The sequence below is a fragment of the Oncorhynchus nerka genome, linkage group LG21, assembly GCF_034236695.1.
Source record: "Oncorhynchus nerka isolate Pitt River linkage group LG21, Oner_Uvic_2.0, whole genome shotgun sequence".
NCBI lineage: Eukaryota > Metazoa > Chordata > Actinopteri > Salmoniformes > Salmonidae > Oncorhynchus > Oncorhynchus nerka.
In genome coordinates this window covers 17739020-17762664 of record NC_088416.1, presented here as the reverse complement: position 1 = coordinate 17762664, position 23645 = coordinate 17739020, and the positions used below count along the sequence as shown (strand labels likewise).

At 40.7% G+C, this 23645-nt stretch overlaps 1 protein-coding gene across 4 annotated transcripts; it reads left to right on the top strand.

Moving 5' to 3' along the window:
• Position 1: 1 nt before the first annotated feature.
• On the top strand, positions 2-23343 carry LOC115103989 (syntaxin-binding protein 2-like). Of its 4 annotated transcripts, none has more exons than XM_029625095.2 (18): positions 4-68; positions 5534-5583; positions 5711-5792; positions 6164-6240; positions 6372-6447; positions 6661-6764; positions 6941-7089; positions 8825-8909; positions 10072-10202; positions 10509-10616; positions 10848-10971; positions 13729-13809; positions 15169-15310; positions 15671-15777; positions 15928-16026; positions 18055-18140; positions 20571-20728; positions 22469-23343. In XM_029625095.2, the coding sequence occupies exons 1-18, from the start codon at positions 32-34 to the stop codon at positions 22546-22548; spliced, it is 1776 nt and encodes a 591-aa protein (XP_029480955.1). In that variant the 5' UTR covers positions 4-31; the 3' UTR covers positions 22549-23343. The 4 variants fall into 4 exon arrangements, with proteins under 4 accessions (XP_064862465.1, XP_064862464.1, XP_029480955.1 ...); XM_029625094.2 differs by having other exon boundaries at positions 5-68; positions 20568-20728; XM_065006393.1 differs by lacking the exons at positions 20571-20728; positions 22469-23343 and having other exon boundaries at positions 2-68; positions 17820-18123.
• The last annotated feature ends 302 nt before the right edge of the window (positions 23344-23645 follow it).

Below are 23645 nucleotides of genomic sequence, written 5' to 3'. Positions count from 1 at the left end.
GAAAAAATATCGACAACACGGAAGTGTCAAGATGGCTCCTAGTGGACTGAAGGCGGTAGTCGGAGAGAGTAAGTCAAGAAATGTGTTCATTTTATAACTATCAAATCTCTATTGTTCGGCGGTAGAAATGTTGAACGTTTTATATCATCAAGCTTTTAGCTTGTTGTCACGAAAATTAAGAACAGAAAACATCCAAACAAACTGCCTGGTTTAGTTAGCCTTCGTCACTCAAGCAAGTTGCTTCCTAGTAATGCCTGGCCATGGTTGATAGTTATCTGTCATTAGGCTATTTAAAATTGAAATGTAAAATGTGACTGGGAAGGGTATGCCTTATCACTAGTAGTAGTATTTCAAGTAGGCTCTAAAACTTGAGTGTTTTGTTGACTCAAGAAAAGTTTGTGGTCATACGCACATCCTTTAAAACAGGTGCTGGGCTAATGAAGAATACTGAAGAACAAGAAGTCACGCACAGGGTTAAAGCTCCCAATTCACCGTTTTATTGACAACGTTTCGATTCGAAACGGATCCTCGTCATGTCGAACAAAATAAGTGCACACATCCCAAAATATACATATTCCTCATGTCTTCTCTACTTTTGGTGGCCTTAACTTCATGTTGTTTTGCAATTATAATATTGACAAAGTTCCAGTGAAACTGCTTTTCATCGGCATGTTCTTGCATGGTCCTTAATTTATAAGCATCATTTTTCTCCACACATATATTATATATGGAATAATTTGGAGATATGGTATAAAAATACTTCTTTGTTTTTAGAATATTGGTTCTGAAATAATATCCTATTGGTGAGCCAACTTGTAAATGCAGAGGGTTTCTTACTTAGTTATAAGGAATTCTTATCACTTTACAAGGTCCCTGTAACACCTAAAGATTTTGCGATTGTTTTAGATGCCATTCCCTCAGGTGTTGCTCTGTTATTCAGGAACATGTCAAGACCTGACCCTCAGAGCCTACCTTCTATTGACCCTTATGACTCATCAGTTGTTTCTCTTTTGGTCCATTCAACAGAGTGATACGAACCTTGTTTCAGCAGGATGTTGTGCCTTATTGGAATTGATTTATTGATAATAACTGTTGGGAAAAAAGTTTGGATGTTGCCACACACCTACTTGTTAACAAAATTAAGGAAGTTTCCTTTAAAATTATTCATAAATATTATCCTGCCAACCACTATATGAAGAAGTTTAAGGAAAACATCAACTCAAATGGCTCCATTTGTAATGACCACCCAGAAACAGTGTTGCATCCTTTTTGGCATTGTGTATTCATGTAACTGTGGCAAGACATCAGTAGTTTTATAATTGAACACATTTCTGAAGATTTTACACTATTGTGGAGAGATGTACTGCTTTTGATTCTTTACATACGATAGAAATAAGCTGAAACATTTTTATGTAATTAATTTCATTATTCTTTTGGCCAAATTTCATATACACAATTGTAAATTTACAAACAATATTTTTCTTACCCTACAAAAATACATTTAACTGTATTTTAAGAGAGTTAAATACTCTACTAACAAAAAAGCTGTTAGAATTGTAAGTGTATGTATGTCCCTTAAGGTCCTTGTGTAATTGTAATGTAATATTGTACCCCCTAGCTCGATTTTCCATTGTATATAATCTATATATACTTGTGTTCCCTCGTGTACTTTCTGTATTGATTTGTTGTTAACAAAAAATCCCAAAATATACATATTTCACCTCACATGACCATCACGGACATGATGCATGGTGGATGCAAAACAATTTATCTCTAATAATTTAATAACAATGAGATGGGTCCATGTAGTAGTTCCAGAAAATAATATATATTTACAAAATTACCAAGTAGATGACCTGGAAGGCAAGACAAATCAAAATGGCATTCATGTAAGAAATGGTCTGTTATCAAACTCCTGGTTCAGATTTCTAGGAGACATGGTACAGAAACGATGACTCCAGTACAATTCTCTTATCAATAATAGATTATCAGTATCTGCCCCCCATACTAGGAGTCTCAACATGTTCGATGACAATGTGTCTCAAAGAGCTAATGTTGTGACGAGTCACCATGATATGCGCAGCCAAAGGCTTTCTCTGGTCAAGGGTCCTGATATTACTCCTGTGTTCTGCTTTCCTTGTTTTCAAAGCTCGTTTTGTTGCTCCTACATTGCATAGACCACACATACACTTGATCAGGTATATCACAATTTTTCAAACGTGATGATGCCCTTAATCTTAATGGCCTTCACAGTAGGATAATTGAACATTGTGCATTTGTTTGTAAAGTTACACTGGGTACATCTGCCACATCTATAGTTACTGTTCGGCACATTGTCTAGAAAGATACTACGTGGCACTGGTGGAAGATCAGACCCCACCACCATTTGACTGATGTTGGGGGCGCGTCTGAAGACCTACCCTCGGGTTCCTTTAAACGTCTTTTTCAGTTGTGGATCAGTGCTCGAGATGTGTTTTTTATGATGTGGTCAAACTGTTTACTCAGTGGGGAGTATTGAAGGAAACATTGAATGCGTTGTTCAGGAGGGTGGGAAGTTTTGGGCGTGATGCTGTCATCCTGGGTCATATTTTTACAACGTTCCCTTGCATTTTGCTGACTTTATTAAGGAAGCTGTGATTGGAACAATAGGTCAAGTTGGGTGTAGCTAGTTGATTAAATGTTTTTATTTTATTTTTTATTTTACCTTTTTATTTATACAGATTTTTTCTCATTGAGATAATATCTCTTTTCCAAGAGACATGGTCAAATAGCAGCAGGGGGAACAACTTTTCAGAAGAAACAACTTAAACACTACATTAAACAAAACTATGAACACACATACACGTACAACAATTACATATTACATTAAAAACACAAACATCTTGACTAAAAACAGCTGGCCTAAAAACAATTACACTCTTCTATGATATATACAGTGCCTTGCGAAAGTATTCGGCCCCCTTGAACTTTGCGACCTTTTGCCACATTTCAGGCTTCAAACATAAAGATATAAAACTGTATTTTTTGTGAAGAATCAACAAGTGGGACACCATCATGAAGTGGAACGACATTTATTGGATATTTCAAACTTTTTTAACAAAGGAAAAACTGAAAAATTGGGCGTGCAAAATTATTCAGCCCCCTTAAGTTAATACTTTGTAGCGCCACCTTTTGCTGCGATTACAGCTGTAAGTCGCTTGGGGTATGTCTCTATCAGTTTTGCACATCGAGAGACTGAAATTTTTTCCCATTCCTCCTTGCAAAACAGCTCGAGCTCAGTGAGGTTGGATGGAGAGCATTTGTGAACAGCAGTTTTCAGTTCTTTCCACAGATTCTCGATTGGATTCAGGTCTGGACTTTGACTTGGCCATTCTAACACCTGGATATGTTTATTTTTGAACCATTCCATTGTAGATTTTGCTTTATGTTTTGGATCATTGTCTTGTTGGAAGACAAATCGCCGTCCCAGTCTCAGGTCTTTTGCAGACTCCATCAGGTTCTCTTCCAGAATGGTCCTGTATTTGGCTCCATCCATCTTCCCATCAATTTTAACCATCTTCCCTGTCCCTGCTGAAGAAAAGCAGGCCCAAACCATGATGCTGCCACCACCATGTTTGACAGTGGGGATGGTGTGTTCAGGGTGATGTTTGGTGTAAAAGCAACACAGCACATAACGTTTTGCATTGTTGCCAAAAAGTTCAATTTTGGTTTCATCTGACCAGAGCACCTTCTTCCACATGTTTGGTGTGTCTCCCAGGTGGCTTGTGGCAAACTTTAAACGACACTTTTTATGGATATCTTTAAGAAATTGCTTTTTTCTTGCCACTCTTCCATAAAGGCCAGATTTGTGCAATATACGACTGATTGTTGTCTTATGGACAGAGTCTCCCACCTCAGCTGTAGATCTCTGCAGTTCATCCAGACTGATCATGGGCCTCTTGGCTGCATCTCTGATCAGTATTCTCCTTGTATGAGCTGAAAGTTTAGAGGGACGGCCAGGTCTTGGTAGATTTGCAGTGGTCTGATACTCCTTCCATTTCAATATTATCGCTTGCACAGTGCTCCTTGGGATGTTTAAAGCTTGGGAATTATTTTTGTATCCAAATCCGGCTTTAAACTTCTTCACAACAGTATCTCGGACCTGCCTGGTGTGTTCCTTGTTCTTCATGATGCTCTCTGCGCTTTTAACGGACCTCTGAGACTATCACAGTGCAGGTGCATTTATACGGAGACTTGATTACACACAGGTTGATTGTATTTATCATCATTAGTCATTTAGGTCAACATTGGATCATTCAGAGATCCTCACTGAACTTCTGGAGAGAGTTTGCTGCACTGAAAGTAAAGGGGCTGAATAATTTTGCACGCCCAATTTTTCAGTTTTTCCTTTGTTAAAAAAGTTTGAAATATCCAATAAATGTCGTTCCACTTCATGATCGTGTCCCACTTGTTGTTGATTCTTCATAAAAAAATACAGTTTTATATCTTTATGTTTGAAGCCTGAAATGTGGCAAAAGGTCGCAAAGTTCAAGGGGGCCGAATACTTTCGCAAGGCACTGTACATCACATTTTAAAATGTTCAGGAGAGAATTCCAGGACCACGGTGCTAAGTAACTAAAACTGTTTCTACCATGACCTGTCCTAATTTTTGGTACTGTTAGAAGCAAATCAGAATGGGACCGTAATTGATATTTATTTACTGACCTGACTAGAAAAGAACAGAGGTAAAATGGCATTTTACCCAATATGGCCTTATAAATCAGTGTATACCAGTGTTTAAGCCTACGCAAGGTCAATGACGACCAGCCAACAGCGCTGTAGCGATCACAATGATGTGTTAGACGTTTCTGATTTGTAATGAACCTGTGGGCTGCATGATACACTGAATCAAGTGCTCTCAGGGTAGTGGCTGAGGCCTGCATATATATAACATCACAAAAATCTAAAACCGACAGTAATGTACATCGTACCAGCTCCTTCCTGGCCTCAAAAGAAAAGCGAGCCTTATGCCGGTAATAAAATCCTATTTTCAGCTTGAGCTACCTTATCAAGTTCTCTACATGCACAGTTGAAGCTCAGCTTATCATCAACCCACACACCCAAATATTTGTACACTAACTTGATTGTGGGTTGCCTTGTGATCAACTTTGCATGTGAAGGAAGACGATGTGTACCTACTACCTGTGTAAGTTTGTTCCTTTACCTTTTACTACCCAATTAGTTACTGTTTGACACTGGCTAACAAATGCCATCTGAAAAAACATGGATCAATTGGGCCAACTTTAACAGATCTCTGTATGAACCAGGAAAGAAGATTCCAGACCCTAGACTACTGTTGTCTGTTTCCTTATTTTTTTTGCCTCTTGCCAGGCCGTCATTGTAAATAAGAATTAGTTCTTAATTGACTGCCCCAAGGTAAAATAAACACCACTACGCATTCTAACTCTAAAATGCAACTGAGTTGTTGGGACATATTTCAGTTAGGGTACTGTAATATTTCATACTTCCTCTCTGTCTTTCGTCATCTCTTAAGAAATCCTGAATGGAGTTATCAAAAGTGTGAAGAAGGATGGAGAATGGAAGGTAATTGTAAAAAGTATTTAGCGTTGCTCTGAAAAGATCCAGGTCACTTGCTCTGTTAAATTGTCTTTCATGATAGCCTAATGATCAATTGAATATTAATTGATAACGGCCATCTCTGTTTGTCCAGGTGCTCATTGTGGACCACATCAGCATGCGAATCCTGTCCTCCTGCTGCAAGATGTCAGATATCATGGCAGAGGGGGTGACTAGTATGTGTTGGGATCGGATGGCCAGTGGGCTAGGCTACTTGTATTTGTCAACAACTATTTATTATATCAAGAGACACCCCAGACTTCACAAACTAGGGTCAGAGTAGACCTGGGTTCAAACAGTGTTTGTTTTCATTCAAATACTTAAGCTGTGCTTGACTGAGCTTGTCTGGTGCAATGGAATAAATAGCCCCAAAAGTATAAACCCAACCCCTCCCATCTGGCACTTGAGACAGGCTCAATTAAACGGTATTTGAAGGAAACTATTTGAACGCCCGGTATGGGTCATAGTGTGAGGAAGTGAGTGTCTGTGGAGGTGTTCTTCAGTTAGGATGTACGGTGACTCACTTATCTTCCTTTTCCTCCCACAGTTGTAGAGGACATCAACAAGCGCAGGGAACCCATCTCCAGCCTGGAGGCCATTTATCTGATCTCTCCTTCAAAGAAGGTGAGAAGTGTTTCCCCTGTCATTCCTACTTTCACTGTCATCAACTGCCAGATCCTGTATTGCTGTAAAGCCATCTCACGCTCTTCCTCTTTTTCTCTCTCACCTGTGTGTGTGTGCACGGATGTCCTCAGTCGGTTCATGCTCTTATCAATGACTTCAAAGAGATTGCTTTCACCTACAAAGCGGCGCACATCTTCTTTACAGACAGTAAGACCATTTGTTTTGAAGTGTTATAAAACTTAATCAAAACTACTCTTCCCTCGTCTGATACAAAAAAATTAGTGTTTTGTCATTCTGGTCATGTCTCGAAAGGAGATTCTAAATCTTAATGAGATGAACCTTGTAAATTGACTGAAAGCATGAATGTTTTAAAATAATTCAAAGTAACTGTTGGTTTTGTGCCAATCACCTATCCTGCAGATTGCCCAGATGCTCTGTTTGCTGACATTGGGAGGTCCAGAGTTGCCAGAGTCATCAAGACTCTGAAGGAGATCAACGTGGCTTTCCTGCCGTACGAATCCCAGGTGGGTAACTGCCTACAGCACCTTCTTTGAACTTCACTCAACTCTGGACGCATCTTTCCGCCTCCCATTGAAAAAGAGTTAGTTTGATCGCTCTAAGGAGTATCCTGTGAAAATGCCCAGTAAGTAAGCTCTCGGTCTCACTCCCTCATGCCCTTCCTCTCCCTTCACTATTCTAGGTATTTTCCCTTGACGATCCCAGCTCCCTGAACTTGTTCTACAGTCCAGTTGGAGATGGGAATAAAGACAGAATGATGGAGACTCTGGCAGAGCAGATCGCCACCCTCTGTGACACCCTGAAGGAGTACCCTGCCATCCGCTACCGCAGGTACCTATACACACCATACCTTAACTTAGACATGTTAGATATATACAGGCATGCAAGTGCAACCAGAGGTTTCAGTGGCAATTGGGTGCTCATCTGAGATACTTTTGGTCCTCCAATAGTGGAAAAAGATAGCAATACCTCAACTGGATCGCGAATTGTCACTTTTTCAAAGCTCATCACACAGGTCTTGCATAGAGAGCCTGTCTTCAAATGGTCTTTTTGCTCATCTTTTTCTCTTGGTGCCTTGCCAAAGTATTCATCTCTCTTGGCGTTTTTCCTATTTTGTTGCATTACGACCTGTAATTTAAATGTATTTTTATTTGGATTTCATGTACCGGACATACACAAAATAGTCCAAATTGGTGAAATCAAAAAAATAATCAAATTCAAACAAATAAAAAACAAAAAGTGGTGCATGCATATGTATTCACCCCCTTTGCTATGAAGCCCCTAAATAAGATCTGGTACAACCAATTACCTTCAGTCACACAATTAGTTAGATTGCATGCAGGTGGACTTTAAGTGTCACATCTTTCACATGATCTCAGTGTATATATATATATATACAACTGTTCTGAAAGGCCCCAGAATCTGCAAGGGGCACCAACAAGCAAGCGGCACCATGAAGACCAAGGAGCTCTCCAAACAGGTCAGGGACAACGTTGTGGAGAAGTACAGATCAGGGTTGGGTTATAAAAAAATATCTGAAACTTTTAACTTTGAACATCCCACGGAGCATTATTAAAAAATGTATAGAATATGGCACCATAACAAACGTGCCAAGAGGGGGCCGCCCACCAAAACTCACGGACCAGGCAAGGAGGGCATTAATCAGAGAGGCAACAAAGAGACCAAAGCTAACCCTGAAGGAGCTGCAAAGCTCCACAGCGGAGATTGGAGTATCTGTCCATAGGAACACTTTAAGCCGTACACGCCACAGAGCTAGGCTTTACGGAAGAGAGGCAGGAAAAAAGCCATTGCTTAATGAAAAAATAAGCAAACATGTTTGGTGTTTGCCAAAAGGCAGGTGGGAGACTCTCTAAACATATGGAAGAAGGTACTCTGATCAGATGAGACTAAAATTTAGGAAAACGCAATGTCTGGCGCAAACCCAACACCTAAAATCACCCAGAGAATACCATCCCCATAGTGAAACATTGTGGTGGCAGCATCATGCTGTGGGGATGTTTTTCATCGGCAGGGACTGGGAAACGGGTAGGAATTGAAGGAATGATGGATGGCGCAAAATACAGGGACATTCTTGAGGGAAACCTGTTTCAGTCTTCACGAGATTAGAGACTGGGATGGAGGTTCACCTTCCAGCAGGAAAATGACCCTAAACATACTGTTAAGCAACACTCAAGTGGTTTAAGGGGAAACATTTAAATGTCTTGGAATGGCCTAGTAGAGACATACCCCAAGATACTTGCAGCTGTAATTGCTGCAAAAGGTGGCTCTACCAAGTATTGACTTTGGGGGGGTGAATAGTTAGGCACGCTCAATTCTTATTTCTTGTTTGTTTAACAATGAGTATTTTGCATCTTCAAAGTCGTAGGCGTGTTGTGTAAATCAAATGATACAAACCCCCCCCCAAAAAATCTATTTTAAGATTGTAAGGCAACAAAATAGGAAAAATGCCAAGGGCGATGAATACTTTCACAAGCCACTGTACTTGAGTGTCTCTGCTAGTTCAGTTGCAAGTTACCCTCTCTTTCTCTCCCTCCCTCTATCATAGCGGTCCTGAGGAGAATGCTAGATTGGCTGAGGAGGTGTATCAGCGTCTGAACGCCCATAAAGCAGACAACCCCAGCATGGGAGAGGTGAGGAGACACCAATGCCTCACCACCTCACGCAATACACAACACTTCTTTACAGTACTAATAGTACCATGTCTGGTAAAATGACCATTCACTTTGTCTTTATGATACTAGGCTTAATATATGATTATTGAAACATTTTGGAAGTCTTACATCTGTGAGTTTCTCATAGCTATTTCTACTTTCTGACTTCCTGTTATCTTTCAAACTCTCTGCTCGGCTGCATTTTCTCTCCTTTTCTGTCTTTCCTAGCTGGCATTTCCTTAAGCCTGTGTTGGGACTTCTGAAGGCATGTATTCATTTGATATAATTTCTGTTCTTATCTTCTCCATGGTCTCTCTGCCTCAGTACCAGCACAGTAATACCATTTTCACACTATCGTGCAGAACTGTACTATGCTGGCTTGGATATGTTTTTTTCACAACAAAATATCCACTGTGGTGGGTGCATAAGCAGGCCAGTGCAGTACAGTGTGAAATGGGTATTAGAATACACAAGGAATAGATATTTTGTTGTTATTGGGGTTGTACTTTAAGGGGGGGAGAACTATTCTGAATGTGGTAAAGTCTGATAGTGGCACTAACTGAGTGACTTGTTGGTTAAACCTGTTACCCAAAAGCATTCCTGACATTCTATTGTGGAGCTAGAGGCAATAGATTTGATCTAAAACAATGTCCTTTCTGCCAAAGCATTGAAGTGGTGATTAATGTTTTTTTTTTGTGTGTTTTCTTTTTACCCCCTTTTCTCCCAATTTCGTGGTATCCAATTTTTTTTTTTTGTAATTACTATCTTGTCTCATCGCTACAACTCCCGTACGGGCTCGGGAGAGACGAAGGTCGAAAGCCATGCGTCCTCCACAACACAACACAACCCAACCAAGCCGCACTGCTTCTTAACACAGTGTGCATCCAACCCGGAAGCCAGACCGCACCAATGTGTCGGAGGAAACACCGTGCACCTGGCTACCTTGGTTAGCGCGCACTGCGCCCGGCCCGCCACAGGAGTCGCTGGTGCGCGATGAGACAAGGCGTGAACCCAGAGTCTCTGGTGGCCCAGCTAGTGCTGCGATGCAGTGCCCTAGACCACTGTGCCACCCGGGAGGCAATAAGTTACATTTCTAGGTGTCATTTCTTGCCCTGACATGAAATGTCTGATGCGTTTTCAGGGTCCTGACAAGGCCAGGTCACAGCTATTAATTGTGGATCGTGGCTTTGACCCCATCTCTCCCATTCTGCACGAGCTGACTTTCCAGGCCATGGTCTATGACCTTCTGGACATAAAACAGGACATCTACAAGTAGGCTTAGTTTGGCAACCTATTCCCAATATAGTGCACTACTTTTGACCAGGGCCTATGATGAACATACGGAAAATGCTATACAGACACTCCTGACCTGCAAAACGATTCTTAATTTCAGAATTGTTTAAGGGTTAGTTTTACATTTCAGTTAGTCATTTTACAGGTTAGGAGTATAACCTTTCTCCGACATTATTATTGTTAATGTAGCTATACATAGTATGAATGTATATTTACCTTCTTCTAATTATGATATGTATCTCTCATATGGTATCCCTGTATAATTACAATCCCTGTGTGTTGTAGATATCAGACGACTGGGATCGGGGACTCTAAGGAGAAGGAGGTTCTCCTGGACGAAGACGATGAGCTGTGGCTCCAGCTGAGACACATGCACATAGCTGACGTCACCAAGTAAGACACACAATCATTAAGATTGCATACAACTAGTGTTTTGAACTAATCTAACCTCGACCAATAAGAGGTGATATGATCCAGAGTTGGTTGAGGTAAGTTTCGTGTTCTATTCAGGAAGTGAATTATAGAAATGTATATCGTGAATACGCTTTCTTAATTGAACACTGAATTGAACCCAACCCTGGTATAGTCTTTGTCAGATGTTGATGCTCATTGTTCGTGTTCCAGGAAAGTGACGGAGCTGCTGCGTGTGTTCTGTGAGAGCAAGAGGATGTCCACTGATAAGGCCAATATCAAAGACCTGTCTCAGATGTTGAAGAAGATGCCACAGTACCAGAAGGAACTCAGCTTGGTGGGTATTCCTCGTCTTTCCATCTAAAATCAGTTGATTGGTTGAGACTGGCTTTCATGCCTCTCCAGTGATCACATACTGTCAGTCTAAATGTCAACACGTGTTCTATTCCCATTTAATAGCATATAGAAAAGCACCTGGGTGTTTTGTCAAAGACATGGGCCATGTTCCAATGTCTTTACTAGCAAACAGTATGTTCTTTACCTGCTACACTGAAAGCTTAGTGCAAGCTACTCATGTCTTGACTATCATTAATGTGTTTGGCTGTTATTTTCTAACATGATTACATACCACGTTCAATTATTACGCAATTAAATTAATCATATAACAATTAAGTAGTAATCTGGGGCACCACAGAAAGTTATTTAACGCGTTACTATCTCCTTAGATATAAATATCTCTTACATCAGTCAGTCAATTCTTATTTACCATCAGTCTTGTTCTGAATGTCGCCTATGATCCTCACCCAAAAGGGCAAGTCATTGTTCTCGGGCATGAGCTGCACATACATTTTTTTAAATTTTACACTCAAGGGTTGTGAGCCTGATTTTAATTTAAATGAATAGGAGCGTATTACCCTCTGCAAACGTTGCGCATCCGGTGTAGCAGGCCACTTTTATAATGCATGCCCAGTAGCATTTCTTCATTCTACTGTGCCTTCAGAAAGTATTCACACTCATGAACTTTTTCCACATTTTGTTTTGTTACAGCCTGAATTTGAAATGGATTAAATTAAAATGTTGTCACTGGCCTACACACAATACTCCATAATTTAAAATTGTGTTGAGTATTCAACCCCTTGGTTATGGCAAGCCTAAATATGTTCAGGAGTAAACATTTGCTTAAGTTACACAAGTTGCATGGATTCACTCTGTGTGCAATAATAGTGTTTATGATTTTTGAATGACTACCTCATCTCTGTACCCCACACATACAATTATCTGTAAGGTCCCTCAGTTGGGCAGTACATTTCAAACACAGATTCAACCACAAAGATCAGGGATGTTTTCAAATGCCATGCAAAGAAGGGCCACCTATTGGTAGATGGGTAAAAAAACAAAATAATACAGACACTGAATATCCCTTTGAGCATGGTGGTTATTAATTACACTTTTTATGGTGTATCAATACACCCAGCCACTACACACATACAGGAGTCCTTCCTAACTCAGTTGCCGGAGAGGAAGGAAACCGCTCAGGGAGTTCACCATGTTACAGAAATTATTTGCTGTTATATAAGAAAATTAGGGATGGATCAACAACATTGTAGTTACTCCACAATACTAACCTAATTGACAGAGTGAAATGAAGGAAGCATGTACAGAGTAATCTTTAAGGACTGGGTAATTTTTCAGGATTAATTTACATTTACATTTACATTTAAGTCATTTAGCAGACGCTCTTATCCAGAGCGACTTACAAATTGGTGCGTTCACCTTAAGACATCCAGTGGAACAGCCACTTTACAATAGTGCATCTAAATCTTTTAAGGGGGGGGTGAGAAGGATTACTTTATCCTATCCTAGGTATTCCTGAAAGAGGTGGGGTTTCAGGTGTCTCCGGAAGGTGGTGATTGACTCCGCTGTCCTGGCGTCGTGAGGGAGTTTGTTCCACCATTGGGGGCCAGAGCAGCGAACAGTTTTGACTGGGCTGCGCGGGAACTGTACTTCCTCAGTGGTAGGGAGGCGAGCAGGCCAGAGGTGGATGAACGCAGTGCCCTTGTTTGGGTGTAGGGCCTGATCAGAGCCTGGAGGTACCGAGGTGCCGTTCCCCTCACAGCTCCGTAGGCAAGCACCATGGTCTTGTAGCGGATGCGAGCTTCAACTGGAAGCCAGTGGAGAGAGCGGAGGAGCGGGGTGACGTGAGAGAACTTGGGAAGGTTGAACACCAGACGGGCTGCGGCGTTCTGGATGAGTTGTAGGGTTTAATGGCACAGGCAGGGAGCCCAGCCAACAGCGAGTTGCAGTAATCCAGACGGGAGATGACAAGTGCCTGGATTAGGACCTGCGCTGCTTCCTGTGTGAGGCAGGGTCGTACTCTGCGGATGTTGTAGAGCATGAACCTACAAGAACGGGCCACCGCCTTGATGTTAATTAATCAATAAATAATTAATCAATAATTAATCAATAATTAATCAATAAATGGAATGGAGCTAAGCACAGGCAAAATCCTAGAGGAAAAGCTAGTTCGGTCTGGTCTCCACCAGACACTGGGAGGTTAATTTACCTTTCAGCTGGACAATAACCTAAAACACAAAACCAAATCTACACTGGAGTTGCTTACCAAGAAGACAGTGAATGTTCCTGAGTTGCCGAGTTAGTTTAGACTTAAATCTGTCAAGACCTGAAAATGGTTGTCTAGCAATGATCAACAACCAATTTGACAGATCTTGGAAGAATTTTGAAATTAATAATTGGGAAATGTTGCACATTCCAGATTTGGAAAGCTCTTAGAGACTTACCTAGAAAGACCCACAGCTGTTTAATCAAAGGTGCTTCTACAAAGTATTGACTCAGGGGTGTGAATACTTGTGTAAATGAGATACTGTATTTCACCCCCCACACACAATTTAAATATTTCTAAAAACATGTTTTGATTGTGTCATTATGGGGTAGTGTGTGTGTGTGTGTGTAGATGGGTGAGAAACTACAATTTATCCATTTGAATTTCAGGCTGTAACAACAAAGTGGAGTATTATTATAGTGTGGAGTGATGACATCAACATTTTATTAGTTAATGAGTAATGTTTGATTGCAGTACTCCACTCACCTGCACCTGGCTGAGGCCTGCATGAAGAAATTCAAAGCCTCGGTGGATAAGCTGTGTGAGGTGGAACAGGTCAGTGTTGCCACAAAAGTCCCAAATGGCACCCTATTCTCTATATAGTGCACTACGTTTGACCAAGACCCACAGGGATCTGATCAAAAGTAGTACACTATATAGGGAATAGGGTGCTGTCAAGCTCCCTCCCTCTTATGAAACCATATGCAAATGACCTGGCAGGTACTCCCAGGAGCATGTTTTTGATTCTCGGAAGTGTAAAACAGACTATTTTTATTCAACCTTTTAACCAGCAAGACCCTTGAGATGAATCATCTCTTTTTCAAGAGTGACCTAATAGCATTTTAATTATGTTTGTGTTCTGTAATTTTCCCATCTTTCCTGACATCTGTTCTACACTGAAATGTTTATTTTCCCAAACTGATATCCTCATCCTTGTTTTCTATATAATATTTTTTTTTAAGAATGTCTTGAATAATCAAATCCCTGGTTGTTAGCCTTAGGTGGTTAAACCATGAATGACCAGGTCACCATGATGTTGTGTAATATATATTTTAATATTTAGTACTATCGTATCATATAATAATGCTCGCCCACTCACCCCATCTAGCCTACACTGGGGTGCTGACCTCCCCACGTCCCCATCTCTATTTTTACCTCTCTGAGTCTCATAAAAGCTTCATAGGCTGCTTCTTCCCAAATGGCACGCTATTCACTAGTGCACTACTTTTGACCAGCGCTTACTTTTGACCAGAGCCCTATGTGTCCTGGTCAAAAGTAGGTCACTATATAGGGCATAGGGTGCCATTTGAGACTCAGACATTGTCTGACGCTTTCTGGCGGCCTAGTGGGCATCCACTTCACTAATGTTGTGTAAAGGGCTTGAGACGTGTCGCACACCTTGATCAACTGTCCCTCTCTGAACCTACAGTAATGCACAGGAAGCTGTTATGCCATTATGTCAAGTATTTTAAAGACCATTCATGTTGCCATGCTGTTATTACTACATCCATCCATGTCTTCCAGAAATCTTACACCATAAGGCATCAAACATTTCTATAACCTCTTTCCCTTCCTAGTTCCCAGAACAGCTCCTACTTTCTCCCTCAACACAATTACTACATCCCAAATGGCACCTAGTCTTTATTTAGTGCATTACTAATAGCGTGCCATTTGGGATGCAAGCATTGTTTTGGTCTTAATAGTTCTAATAGCTCCGCACAGGTTTGTTTTTGATCATCTCTAATATAGTAGGTTTAGTGGTCGATCATTTGAAACATTCCTAGCATGTCCAGGAGTGATGTAATCTGGGTCTGGTTGTGGGATTATGATCTGAAGTGTTAATGCAGTGATGTAGCTTGGGTGAACTTAAAGGCATCATTCTTTGTTGATTGTTTTCCCCCATATGTTTCCCAGGACCTGGCCATGGGGACTGATGTAGATGGGGAACCCCTGAAGGATGCCATGAAGAGCATCGTCCCTGTACTCCTCAACACCGACATCGACCCCTACGACAAGATCCGCATCATACTACTCTATATCTTCCACAAGAAGAAGGGTAGGTCAACAGAATGGCACTGGCTGCATGATCCCAATGTGTCTGCTTTCTGCCAGTGCATTGTTAAGATACACACAGCAGGTACAGCAATATGAGTGTTTCTAATATGATACGACACAGCTACTACTCTCCACATGACGGCTATTGAAATTAGAGGAGCAGATGGGGATCTTTAGGTTGAGCACTTGGCTCTACTCTGTATATAATGGTGGTCTCTGTAAGGATATATGTGGTTACTGTTGATCCTCGTGGAATGACGACAGGCTAGCTAAAGAAGCAGTTTTGATTAGGCTAACTTGGTGATGAGGTTATTACATTCTCCAGCTCTACTCTGTATAATGGTGGCCTCCTCACATACAGGCATTGGAGAGGAGAACCTGACCAAGTTAATCCAGCACGCCAACGTGCAAGCAAACAGCAACATCATCACCAACCTACAGCACCTGGGCTGCCCCATCATCGCAGGGGTCAGTAGGGCTCTGTCTGTCCGTCCCTCTCTCGCTCTGTCCAACTTTCTCTCTCTGTTGCTCTCTCTCACACATTGAACAATTGCATCTCTTTACAGTGAAGCCTTTTTTCCCTTGTTTATATTTGAATTATGTGAAATGTTGTTTCAGGCTCCCAATGCTGGGAAAACACTGCCTGAGAAGAAAGAGCGCAAGGAGAGCACGTACCAGCTCTCCCGATGGACACCCACCATCAAAGATGTGATGGAGGTATGGAAGAGGAGAAGGATAGACAGACAGTGTGATAGAGGACTTCACTGGTCCAAAATGTTGGACCTGTTCTGAAATGGGCCTGGGGCTTTCCCACCCGGACCCGATATGTGTATAAATATTTTTTCAATATAGAGACACTTTCCAAATGGACCCGGGACAAGTAGACCCGTTCCATATAGACCTGGTCAGATCCAGACCCGGTCCGATCCGAATGAGGGAAGCAGCAGAAAAGTACATTTTTAATATACTTCAAGAGCTGATAAAGTGTGAGGAAGAGAGGTGGCTCTCTAGCAGGGGCCGTGCTGTGTGTCTGAACTGTGAGGGAAGGAGAGATTCCAAGAAAGACTTGTACTATAGTAGATTAATGGCTGCCATAGTTAGGTTATTTATCATTCAATATGATATAGTTCAATATACATAGTACCTGTCTTGACTGCATCAAACATGAAGCTAGTCTAATTGAGGCTGCATGCACTTTCTCGTCCTACACAGTTACAAATAACTCCATTCAGATTATTACGTAGCAGCCTACCTCTTGGTCGTTGTAGCCTTTCGTTCTCCTTTAACAATGAATTCCTTCATTTTAATTTCATTGATTAGATATCTCCCAACTTCTGCCAGACACGGAGGCTCTGACTGTAGCCAATTGCCGCTTTGATGACTTATGCTTGGCCAACAACAAGCTCCAGGCGCCGCTCTCGTGGAAAGCAACATCAATTATACAATTTCTGAGAAGTTACATTCGCACCATTCGGACCTGTATGGGTCCTTCTGGACAAGTCTGTTAAAATGACTTATACTGTGACAATAATATAAGATAAGACCCATGACATTATTTAGAGTTCTGGATCCGGATCGGGTATTTTGAATCAGGTGGATCCGTGAACAGCTGACTGAAAACAGGATGGTCGGGCAGTAGTGCAGTTGAGTCCGTTTTGGTGGATTCTAAACAAAGTGATTAAACTTTGTTGCTCCTTACTGAAACAAGCAACAAAAACACCCCCCACAATGCAGCAGCACACAGAAATAGAATGAATAGAAGTGGCTTGGAACCTATAGCCTTGGCAATTTGACTAGTAAACTCATGGGTACACTCGCAATGACTTCCTGATATAGACCCAGTCGGTATTAGAACGTCGCGACCCTGCCCGTCTGTGTGGAAGACAACCTGTGGTTACCCCAGTGGCTCACAGCAAAAACATTTTTCAACCGCAATTTCCTTGTTTTAGTCAATTACAAAAATACATTGAAGAAAAGTACATGTCTAAAGATTACGTTTCAACATTGCCTACTCTCTTGCATTCTCACTAATTAGAAAAAAACCGCAAGGCTTCCCACATCCCCCTTTTCTGTCTTGACGATGCTAGCTAGCCAGCAGCGACTTGAGTGAGAGTACTAGCTACCGACTGGAACATTAAGCTAGCCAAGACCAACAACACAAACAAACAGACTATACAAGTAGAGTGTAGTTACAAACGGACTGTACTAAACAAGTTAAATGTCTTGTGATGAAATGTTTTTCACACACACAGCTACGTGTAGCCTACTTTTTGACCTGGCTACATGTACATTGAGCAACACAGCAGATTTTCTGTATAACAAAAAAAATCCTGTACAATGGGGAATAACAGGAAAGATTGGTTTTCCCCAATTTATGGGCGTGGTCGAATTCCTTATTACATGAGAACTGACTGGTACTATTGAGGCAATATTTCCATGATAATAATGTTCATTCAAAAAATGTTAACTGATGTTGCTTATGCAATGGAATGTGTTTTTTGTAAGGTCAGCTGAGTTGAATCAACAATTGATGGGTACACTTCCTGCTTTGCTTCTATGGGTACATTGGCAATGGCCGCCAGTCCACCCATTATGCCATCATTGACTTGAATAGGGACGCCTGTTCTATTCATTCTATGGCAGCACATGCAGTCAGAAGGAGAGTATTGAAAGTATTTTATTATATGTTTTGCTATTTGAAAGGTTATCCAAAGTCTGACCAACCCTGTCTGTCTATTTTCCCAGAATGCCATAACAGACAAGCTGGACAGGAAGCAGTGGCCGTTCATCTCTGACCCTGCCCCCATTAACACCATGCAGACGACTGTCAGGTGTGTGTGTATACACCATGGGGGTGGAGCCACAACATGGAAGGGGTGGGGCTGAGCCAGGGACAGAAGGGTCACATACATTAACACTTTATCCTCACTTGTCATCTTGAAAATAGAGCTTTGCTGTAGTTATGTGAGCTGGAGAGGTGAAAAGTTAGTTGATCCAAGCTGCCATTAGACAGCCTGCGAATAATCTCCCCTGCCCCATACCAGGAGTTATTTTATTTTTAGCTTGTTGACATAGCTTGTTCATGTTGTTCAGTGCATTTTGAAAGTATTCAGACCCCTTGACTTTTTCCGTATGTTTGTAATGTTATAGCCTTACTCTAAAATGTATTAATCAAAACATTTTTATCAATCTACACACACAATACCCCAAAAGGACAAGGCAAAAACAGGTTTTTAGAGATGTTTGCTAATTTATAAATAAAAAACAGACTCCTTATTTACATAACTATTCAGACCCTTTGCTATGAGACTTGAAATTGAACTCAGGTTCATCCTGTTTTCATTGATCATCCTTGATGTTTCTACAACAAATGCTGACGCTCCAGATACTCAACTAGTCTAATCAGAACAACAGTTTTCAGCTGTGCTAACATACAGTTGAAGTCGGAAGTTTACATACACTTAGGTTGGAGCCATTAACTCGGTTTTCCACCACTCCACAAATGTCTTGTTAACAAACTATAATTTTAGCAAGTCGGTTAGGACATCTACTTTTGTGCATGACACAAGTAATTTTTCCAACAATTGTTTACAGACAGATTATTTAACTTATAATTCACTGTATCACAATTCCAGTGGGTCAGAAGTTTACATACACTAAGTTGACTGTGCCTTTAAACAGCTTGGAAAATTTCAGAAAATGATGTCATGGCTTTAGAAGCTTCTGATAGGCTAATTGACATCATTTGAGTCAATTGGAGGTGTACCTGTGGATGTATTTCAAGGCCTACCTTCAAACTCAGTGCCTCTTTGCTTGACATCATGGGAAAATCAAAAGAAATCAGCCAAGACCTCATGAAAAAACTTTGTAGACCTCCACAAGTCTGGTTCATCCTTGGGAGCAATTTCCAAATGCCTGAAGGTACCACGTTCATCTGTACTAACAATAGTACGCAAGTATAAACACCATGGGACCACGCAGCTGTCATACCGCTCAGGAAGGAGACACGTTCTGTCTTCTAGAGATGAACGTACTTTGGTGCGAAAAGTGCAAATCGATCCCAGAACAGCAGCAAAGGACCTTGTGAAGATGCTGGAGGAAACGGGTAAAAAAGTATAACCTGAAAGGCCGCTCAGGAAGGAAAAAGCCACTGCTCCAAAACCGCCATTTAAAAAAAGCCAGACTACGGTTTGCATCTGCTCATGAGGACAAAGATTGTACTTTTTTAGAGAAATGTCCTCTGGTCTGAGGAAACAAAAATAGAAGTGTTTGGCCATAGTGACCATCGTTATGTTTGGAGGAAAAAGCGGGAGGCTTGCAAGCCGAAGAACACCATCCCTATAGTGAAGCACGGGGGTGGCAGCATCATGTTCTGGGGGTGCTTTGCTGCAGGAGGGACTGGTGCACTTCACAAAATAGATGACATTATGAGGACAGAAAATGATGTGGATATATTGAAGCAACATCTCAAGACATCAGTCAGGAAGTTAAAGCTTGGTCGCAAATGGGTCTTCCAATGGACAATGACCCCAAGCATACTTCCAAAGTTGTGGCAAAATGGCTTAAGGTCAACAAAGTCAAGGTATTGGAGTGGCCATCACAAAGCCCTGGCCTCAATCCTATAGAAAATGTAATGGCAGAACTGAAAAAGCTTGTGCGAGCAAGGAGGACTACAAACCTGACTCAGTTACACAAGCGCTGTCAGAAGGAATGGGCCAAAATTCACCCAACTTATTGTGGGAAGCTTGTAATTGAGTGTATGTAAACTTCTGACCCACTGGGAATGTTATTCTGACATTTCACATTCTTAAAATAAAGTGGTGATCCTAATTGACCTAAAATGGGATTTTTACGAGGATTAAATGTAAGGAATTGTGAAACTTATTTGGCTAAGGTGTATGTAAACTTCTGACTTCAACTGTAATGGCAAAAGGGTTTTCTAATGATCAATTCGCCTTTTTAAAATGATACACTTGGATTAGCTAACAAAACGTGTCATTGGAACACAGGAGTGATGGTTGCTGATAATGGGCCTCTGTACACCTTTGTAGATATTCCATAAAAAAATATGCCGTTTCCAGCAATAGTCATTTGCAACATTAACAATGTCTACTCTGTATTTCTGATACATTTTATGTTATTTTGATGGACAAAAATGCCGAAGTGACTCAACTTTTGAATGGTAGTCTACATGTGTTATTTTATTTTGCTGCCGCAAAATTAGGTATCTATATGTTTACATTTATATCATCCTGCAGCAGTGCTCGGTTTGGACAATGGCACAAGAACAAGTCTCCACCGGAGTATCGTTCCGGCCCTCGGCTCATCATCTTCATGATCGGAGGTGTGTCCCACTCCGAGATGCGCTCCGCCTACGAGGTCACTCGAGCCACCGACAGAAAATGGGAGGTTCTGATTGGTAAGGAACACAATAGTTGGACTGAACCTTAATAGTGTACACTTTATTTAACATTTTCTTTAACCAGGCAAGGCAGTTTAATTTTTAAATTTGATTTACAATGATGACACACCATGTACCCTCGTTTGGAATTCCCCTGCTGGTGGCGCTAAAAGATCCTACAGTGCCTTCAGAAAGTATTCATACTCCTTGACTTATTCCACATTTTGTTGTGTTACATGTAATCCATTTTCAATTCAGGCTGTTTTCTTCTCTAGACACAATACCCCATAATGACAAGGTGGAAACATGTTTTCAGACATTTTTGCAAATGTATTGAAAATGAAATGTATAGAAATATATATATCTAATTTACGTAAGTATTCACACCCCTGAGTCAATACTTTGTAGAAGCACCTTACACCTCTGGGTAAGTCTCTAAGAGCTTTCCACACCTGGATTGTGCATTTTGTATGTTTTATTCTTTTCAAAATTCTTCAAGCTCTGTCAAATTGTTTGTTGATCATTGCTAGACAACCATTTTTCAGGTCTTGCTGTAGATTTAAGTCAAAACTGTAACTCGGCCACTCAGGAACATTCACTGTCTTCTTGGTAAGCAACTCCAGTGTAGATTTGGCCTTGTGTTTTAGGTTATTGTACTGCTGTCAAGTTGAAGCAGACTGAACCAGGTCGGGCACAAAAAATGTTCCCAAGTGGGTGGGTCTATGCCTTCCCAGGCCCACCCATGGCTGTGCCCAAACCTTTCATGTGAAATCCATAGATTAGAGCCTAATTTATTTATTTCAGTTGACTGATTTCCTTATATGAACTGTATCTCCGTAAAATCTTTGAAATTGTTGCATGTTGTGTTTATTTTTAATCAGTACACAATGTTGATCCATCCTCAATTTTATCCTATCACAGCCATTAAACTCTAACTGTTTTTATGTCACCATTGGCCTCATGGTGAAATTCCTGAGCGGTTTCCTTCCTCTTCGGCAACTGAGTTAGGAATGATGCCTGTATCTTTGTAGTGAACGGGTGTATTGATACGCCATCCAAAGTGTAATTTAATAACTTCACCACACTCAAAAGGATGTCTGCTTTTTATTTTTTAATATTTTTTATACCCATCTCCCAATAGGTGCCTTTCTTTGAGGCATTGGTTGTCTCTTTGTGAGGCACCTCTGGTTGTTGTGGTTGAAGTGGTTGAATCTGTGTTTGAAATTCACTGCTCAACTGCGGTACCTTACAATTATCTGTATGTGTGGGGTACAGAGATGACGTAGTCCTTCAAAAATCATGATGAACACTATTATTGCACACAGTGAGTCCATGCAACTTATTATGTGACTTGTTAAGCACATTTTTATTCCTGAACCTATTTAGGCTTTCAATAGCAAAAGGGTTGAATACTTATTTACTCAAGACATTTCAGCTTAAATATTTTACATTTGTAAACATTTTTGTTTTAAACAATTCCACTTTGACATGGGGTATTGTGTGTAGGCTAGTAACAAAACATGTCTAAATTCAGGCTCTAACCCAACAAAATGTGGGAAAAGTCAATACTTTCTGAAGGCACTGTATATTCCCCAGCATGCATGTTTTTTATGTCTGGTAAATGCACCGCTAAGTCTGTCTCTCTCCATACATTTTCGTCGTGAATCTTCACAACGAATGTAAGCGTCTTTTGGGTTTCAGAAAAGTAATACTATAGTGTTAATGTTTCTGTGTTGTCTGTTCCCCTTCTCTCTATAGGTTCGTCTCACATTGTCACACCCACCAGCTTCCTAAATGATCTGAAGAAGCTGGACCTGGATCCAACTCCTGAAAGCTAGATATCTCCTTGGCCTGGAAGGGAGCTGTTCTGAGTCTGCAGAGAGAATGGATCTGAACACAAACCTGGATTCAAATTGTGCTTGTTTTCTTTCAAATATGTTGAGTGTTTTGATTAAGCCTGCTGGGAGTGCCAGATCAGTGGGATTTGCAGTTTGCACTTTTAGGACTGTTCCAGTGGTTCTTTTGGGTTTAGACAAGTTCAATTAAGCACAGTTTAAAGTATTTGAAAGAGAACAAATACTATTTGAACCCTGGTCTGCTCATTATGAGACGCTTGTGTACTTGTCTAACTGTAAAACTAAGTGCCGGTTTAAGATGTAGTCATTAAAGGATAGTATCTTTTGATTCTCAATCTATTATTGAATTTATCTTTAATTACGGTTGAAGTAAAATAAATTATGTACATACCTATTAATGTAATGCTGTGAAGGACATTTTTTGCTCTGAATATTAAATTAAAACAGTCCTTATATGATGAGGATCATTTTAATCTCTCTGTCTTCAACTGTAATTGAGTTACAAATATGGGTTGCATCTCAAGTCTAAAGTGACTTCTTCTCCTTTTGTCCTGTTAGTGCAGATGAACTGAAGGACATAAGGAGCAGTGGCCTCTAGACTATTGAGATGCAACTTTTGTGTTGGGACCATTAAATACTTGTGCCTCTCCCAAGTTACATTTGTTTTCATATGTCTAAATGTCTTTACTACTGTAGTGTGCCTCTGAAATCATGCACTTTCATGTTTGGGCCTTTGTCTTTTAGTCAATTATGAATAAACAATATGCATACATTTTACTCTTTTTGTACATTGTGTCTTATTGAAATGTCATATGTTCTAGCTGCCATGAGAATACCTATAGAATCCCTGGTTTTGTAGCTAGGAGAAAAAAACAGTACTAGTCTGGGTGCAGATTAAGCCTGGGAAAACACTTTTGGTTGAGATTATTTTTAGTCCAGGACTAGGCATAATGTGTCCAGGAAACTGTCCCCATATTTATTGCATACATGGATTCTAATTTCTATGGCTTTCACAATCGATGTGGAGGAGGTAATCTTGTTAAACTTCACCACCTGGGGTCGGCCCATCAAGAAGTCCA

Bases quoted from the DNA above. Each gene is read 5' to 3' on its own strand.
- LOC115103989 (XM_029625094.2), top strand. From the start codon at position 32: ATGGCTCCTAGTGGACTGAAGGCGGTAGTCGGAGAGA. The intron at 69-5,533 runs GTAAGTCAAGAA...TCATCTCTTAAG, and splicing joins GAAGGCGGTAGTCGGAGAGA to AAATCCTGAATGGAGTTATC. The intron at 15,778-15,927 runs GTCAGTAGGGCT...ATGTTGTTTCAG, and splicing joins GCTGCCCCATCATCGCAGGG to GCTCCCAATGCTGGGAAAAC.